At 60.7% G+C, this 5879-nt stretch overlaps 1 protein-coding gene across 1 annotated transcript; it reads left to right on the forward strand.

Moving 5' to 3' along the window:
* The first annotated feature begins 2040 nt into the window (after nucleotides 1-2040).
* LOC133351403 (achaete-scute homolog 2-like) lies at nucleotides 2041-5192 on the forward strand. The gene is made up of 2 exons (XM_061566570.1): nucleotides 2041-2978; nucleotides 3769-5192. The coding sequence occupies exon 1, from the start codon at nucleotides 2091-2093 to the stop codon at nucleotides 2961-2963; it is 873 nt and encodes a 290-aa protein (XP_061422554.1). The 5' UTR covers nucleotides 2041-2090; the 3' UTR covers nucleotides 2964-2978; nucleotides 3769-5192.
* The last annotated feature ends 687 nt before the right edge of the window (nucleotides 5193-5879 follow it).

A 5879-nucleotide genomic window follows, 5' to 3' on the forward strand; every position in this document is an offset into this window, starting at 1 on the left:
CCGCTCCCTCTCGGCTGGGAACACGCGAAGTCGACAAAATCGCCGCTGGCGGCGCGGCGCGTGCGGCAGTGGCGGCTCGCGACGGGGAGCGGCGCACGCAAAGACAAAGAGGCCCCGTATAGCCTCGACAGGCGTTTGGGGGCAAGTGCGGTTAGCGAGTAGCACCTGTGAAGGCCGGGACGCCACACGAGAGAATGGGGTGGCTCGCGCCACACCCGGCCGCCTTTGTCTTCCCAGTGGCGATGTTTACATGACGCACCGGGTACTAATTTGAGGTTGAGTCGACCTAGGGGACGCCCATGACCGATTTAGATAATCGCTACTGGTGTTGGAGTGTCATGAGCAGGAATCGAACTCGGGTGGTCGGGTTTGTAGCGCAGCGCGCTAACCATCACACCCATCGCGACACACGCACACACACACACTTAACAAAAACACAGACACACACCCACACCGACACACGCACACATACACACGTAACAAAAACACAGACACACACACCGACACACGCACACACACACACATAACAAAAACACAGACACACACACGCGTAGCCACGCGCGTGTGCGCGCTCGCGCGCTCACACACCGACACAGCCACCGACACGCACACCGACACGCACACCGACACACACACACCGACACACGCACCGACACACGCACCGACACACACACACCGACACACACACCGACACACACACACCGACACGCACACCGACACACACACACCGACACACACACACCGACACGCGCACCGACAACAACAACCGCCATTCGCCACTAAGTGGCGGTGACGTCACCACGACGCTTGTGCCAGGCCATGTGCACCTTGAGGCCACGTGAAGTGTCGAACGCCCGCTGGCAGGAGGTCACGGGGCAGACCCAGGTGCCACGGGTCGACTGACTGAGATGACCGAGATGACTGGCTGATGCACCACCTGTGCCCCCTACTGTGCCAACTTGCTGTGCTTTAGCCACCCGGCGCTCCGCTCGTTGTTGTGAGCGTCGCTCCTCCGCCCTCCGTTGTTGTTGGAGGGTGACTGCCTACAACTGCCCAGTAGCGTCCTTCACGAGCCTCCTCCACAGAGGCCGATCTTGACACCGCTGCTACCAGTCATCGGCAAGTCCACTCAGCTCCACGTCCTCCTGTACCACATCACTCCATCTATTCTCTAGCCCGTGCCGCGCCCGTTCAGCCCCTCGATCCGGCCGAACAAAAGCTGTTTAGGCATGCGGTGGCTGGGCACGCGGGCTACATTACCCAGCCAATGCAGCCTTGCCTGCCGGAGGAGCTCACCGATGGGACTTTGCCCAGATCTTTCAAGGATTTGTGAGCTCCTCACACAATCCAGCCTGGTTAAACCCAGGATGGATCGTAGGCAGGCCAGCCTAAATGTTTCCAACCGGCGCACCGACACACACACCGACACACACACACCGACACACACACACCGACACGCGCACCGACACACACACACCGACACGCGCACCGACACACACACACCGACACACGCACCGACACACACACACCGACACGCGCACCGACACGCGCACCGACACCCGCACCGACACACACACACCGACACGCGCACTGACACGCGCTCCGATACGCGCACCGACACACACACACACCGACACGCGCACCGACTCACACACACACCGACACGCGCACCGACTCACACACACACCGACACGCGCACCGACACGCGTACGCGCCGCCTTAGGGACGGGGGTGAGTGTGGAGGTGGTGCAGGGGAAGGAGGAACAGGGGGAGGGGTGAGCCCAGCCTGGGGAGGGGCGGGTGAGGAGGGGGGGCCGCGCCCGCAGCGGCACGCGCCCGACCGCGCCTCATTTGCATAACAAGAGGCGAGTGTCAATAGAGGAGCGTGGTGGGGGGGGGGGTAGAGGCTGGGTGGGTGGGGAGGGTCGCACGCGCACGCACGCGCGCGGCCCCGGGCCACGGGCGCGCGCCGCGGAGTCGCCGCCGCCGCCTTTATAAGAGGCGCACGCGCGCGGCACGAGCCACACGCCGCTCCCTCCTCCTCCTCCTGCTCCTCCTGCTGTTCCTAGCGAGGAGCCGCTCCGCGAGCCATGATGAGCCCCGTCCTGAGTCGCGCGCCCTTCTCTCCCCACGCCGCATGCCTCTTCGTGTGCGGCGGCGGCGGCCCGAAGGCGTGCCAGCTCAGCAGCCCCGCGCCCATCGACGTCCTCGGTGGCATCGGCAGCTTCAAGCAGGAGCAGCAGCAGCAGCTCGCGGCGTCCCCGCAGCAGCAGCCGCAGCAACAGCAGCAGCCGCGCTCCCCGTCCCCGGAGTTGCTGCGCTGCCGCCGTCGCCTTGGGCTGGCAGCGGCCGCTGCCGCCGCGGGTGGCGGTGTCGTCCCGCACCACCACCACAACCACCACCACCACAACCACCACCACCACAACAACAACCACCAGCAGCAGCACCGCGCTCCGCCCGTGGCGGTGGCGCGGCGCAACGAGCGCGAGCGCAACCGCGTGCGCCTCGTGAACATGGGCTTCGCGGCTCTGCGCGAGCGCGTGCCGCCCGCGGGCACCGCCGCAGCCGCCAGCGCCGCGGCCGCGGCCGCAGCCGCCACCGCGAGCCGCCGCGTGAGCAAAGTGGAGACGCTGCGCGCCGCCGTGGAGTACATCCGCGCCCTGCAGGCGCTGCTCCGCGAGCACGACTCGGCCATGGCACCGTCGCTGCGAGCCGCCGCCTCCCCCGCGACGCTGCTGATGGGGGTCGGCGGCGGTTCCGCGCCCGGCGGCTCCTCCTCGTGCTCTTCCTCGTGCTCCTTGGCGTGCTCCGTGTCGGGGGGTGGCGCCGCGGCGTCTCTGGCGTCGTGCTCGCCAGGCGGCAGCTCCCTGTCGGACGAGACCTCCTCCTCGTCCTCCTCTTCGTCCGACGAGCCGCTGAGCCCCGAGGAGCAGGAGCTGCTCGACTTCGCCAGCTGGTTCTAGGGCGCCAGCACGGCGGTGAGTGCCGCCGAGTTCGCCGCGTGGGGTGCGTCGCGGCGGCTCCGAGCAGGCTGCGTGCGGCTCGGGCGAGGTGCTCCTCCAGGCGGGATTGGGTTGCCACGCGCATCGCGGAGTTCGCGTCGGGGTGGTGACTCCAGCCGGGGTCATCGTTGGGCCCAGCGCAGTCGGTGCCATAGAGTCGGTCGATGACTCGGCCACACTCGGTGGAGAACGATCAACTCCAATGAGTTTAATCCAATGAGTTTGGCGATGTGCTCACGTAAGAGTTTCTAATGAAGCATATTTTAGATGCGCGCGTGTGTGTGTACCAATTCAGCTCGTGATGGATTCTTCACTAAAGGTCGCGGCGGCTCGTTACTAATTAATCAGGGCGCCTGCTCGATGTAACAACGCCAAGGGAATGTAAATAGGAATACGAAAGGGGGGTCCAGGGAGGGGATAGGGGCACGCGGTCGATGAATCCGATGCCAGGGCCACAAATCGCGCAGAGGCAGCGGCAGGGCTCACGTCGCGTGCCCAGATCATCCGCGCTGCGCTCACGCGGAATGCTTCACCTGGAGCTGCGCACTCTTAAATCGCCTCGATGGAAAACTCATTTCTGAGCTTGTTTGTGTTTCGTTTGTTATTCTCCCCACCCACACCGCCCCCACCCCCCGGCCGCGTACGGTGCGAACTAAGTTCGACATCGACGAGTGCAGCTCGGTTCACTCTGTGTGACGCGCGAGCGAGTCGGAGGGCCGTGCGTCTCTTTGACCGTGCCGCCCCCCTCTCTCCCTTCGTCCCGCAGGATTCCTCCGAGCTCGCCGCTTCACGTCGCCCGCGTCTGGCACTTGAGCATGGAGAGAGCGAGCGAGCCGTGCTCCCCATCCGAGAAATTGCACTGACCCTTGGAGACGACACTCAGAGATGCCCTCCACCCCGAGACCTCGTTTTTACTCCTCGACTCAAGACCACGGACTCCCCCTGCCTCTATCCGGCTGTGGGACACCGCCGCCGCTGCCTTAATGAACATTAGCACCCCACCCATCCCTGCACCGCCCCACCAACCCCCAACCCACCCCTGGCGTGGCGAAGGGAGCTTAAAGTGACTCGCAGGCAGCCAATAATTGGCCGTAGCACGGTGACGCAATGCTACGGAGGAGCTCGACACTGCACCGTGACGCTTGTCTGCGTGGTCGTGCTGGAGAATTTGAAGCGAGTTGTGGCTTTTTTTTGCGACCGAAGCTGTCGTCCCACAGTCGCCCACGGTTGTGCGCGACTGTGGGCGACTGTGTGTGTGTGTCGGCTTGGAACGCGGCAAATGCCGAATGGGTCCGTCGAAAATACGGCACTTCGAATGCCCCACGCTCAGTTAAGACGACGGTCGGTTTGCCCGTTCGAGCAATTTCCAAAGTGTGGCGTTAATTTGTTGTTGAGCCCATAGGCCATAGTTCAACGTCACGGCATTCCGCCGCGTGTGGTGTCATCTCTGACCCGGGGTTGTTCGTGATCATTGCCCATCGGCGACAGCGAGCGAGGGAGGGAGGGCGGAGAGAGATGCTACGGAGCTCAGCAGCTGGACAGCTCCGGCTGAAATCAAGTCCTGCGTATGAACCACTTTGGCAGTCTTCACCACTGCCCTTGTTAAGAATTTCACTCCGAAACAAATGTGCCGTGTTAGAACGCTGCCCATGGAGGGCAGGGGGACGGGGGGGGGGTATTTTGTAATATGATACAATAGATTGTGCTCTAATTTTGGATGCGTATTTTATTTTGTACATAAGAGAATTTATATTTTGTAAATTGTGTACGTTCTGTAATTATTTTTGTTTGTTTAAACAATGAGCCGTTGCCAGCTGTGACACTGCCAGCTCTGTGGTCCAGAAGCATTTCACGCGATAAAGTCCCCAGATAGTCGGCGCCCGGTGCCACTGTCTACGCGGTCTGGTGATCCCAAACCTCTCACGGCTTTTGGTTGGGTTACGCGGTGCTTTCCTTAGGTCGGTTTGTGCGTTACTACTACTATTATTATGGGTCTCGTCTAAGGAGCTGTTAAATTATAGAGCACATTAAAAATGTGTAGACGTGAAACTAGGGCTTATTATTTAAATCGTGATAGAAACACAACGTTTGTACAATTTCAGGGTTTTGATATGTTTGTATAAATTCAGCACATACTATGCAGAAATCGTCTCTGGTGTATTGCCGGAAGGGGCTATTTTTGGAAATAAAATAAAGACATTTTTATATATATATTTGAACGTTGCTTTGGGCTGTTTATCCGTCCGTTCGTGTACAGCACGCACACAATGTCCCCTTGACGAAGGTACAGGGGCGCAGCGCCCGCCAAAGTCTCGCTCACGCCACTGCTACTCGCGCAGGGCCTCCGCTCTGTCCCGACGTCTTTGGCGCAGAGGGCAGTCCCCACACTTTACCCCACGACAACGACCACCTCCGTTGACCGCATAACCGGTGCACCCATTTGTATTTTGTGACTGACAGAGGCGGGGCCGGTGTACGATCATACCACACTGCACTCGCTCTCATCCACTTGATTTTGACACAGTGTGCCAAGTCAACTCAAATGTTACATTTGACCAGGTGAAGCCCACTGAGCTATTGGCTATGTTTTAGCGGCGACCTGGCCACACGCTCGTCGAAGTGGCTTTTATCCATCATCATCATCACACGTGGGAATCGTCGCAGCAGCCAAAACAAACTAAACGCACGTTTCTAAAGGTGGAGGGCAAAACTGGAGGACCCGGACTAAAAGCCACGCGACCACCACGGGGAGAGAGAACACTCCAAATGTACAATAACAGACATCGTCAGGGTCGGGATTAAACGCACAACCTCCTGCATGGCAGGCAAGGGAGACGGTATCTCGCCGTCGCGTGATGAATGGATGGCCGGAGTGGA

The sequence above is a fragment of the Lethenteron reissneri genome, chromosome 37, assembly GCF_015708825.2.
Source record: "Lethenteron reissneri isolate LAM-NWPU_2019-01 chromosome 37, ASM1570882v1, whole genome shotgun sequence".
Taxonomy (NCBI): domain Eukaryota; kingdom Metazoa; phylum Chordata; class Hyperoartia; order Petromyzontiformes; family Petromyzontidae; genus Lethenteron; species Lethenteron reissneri.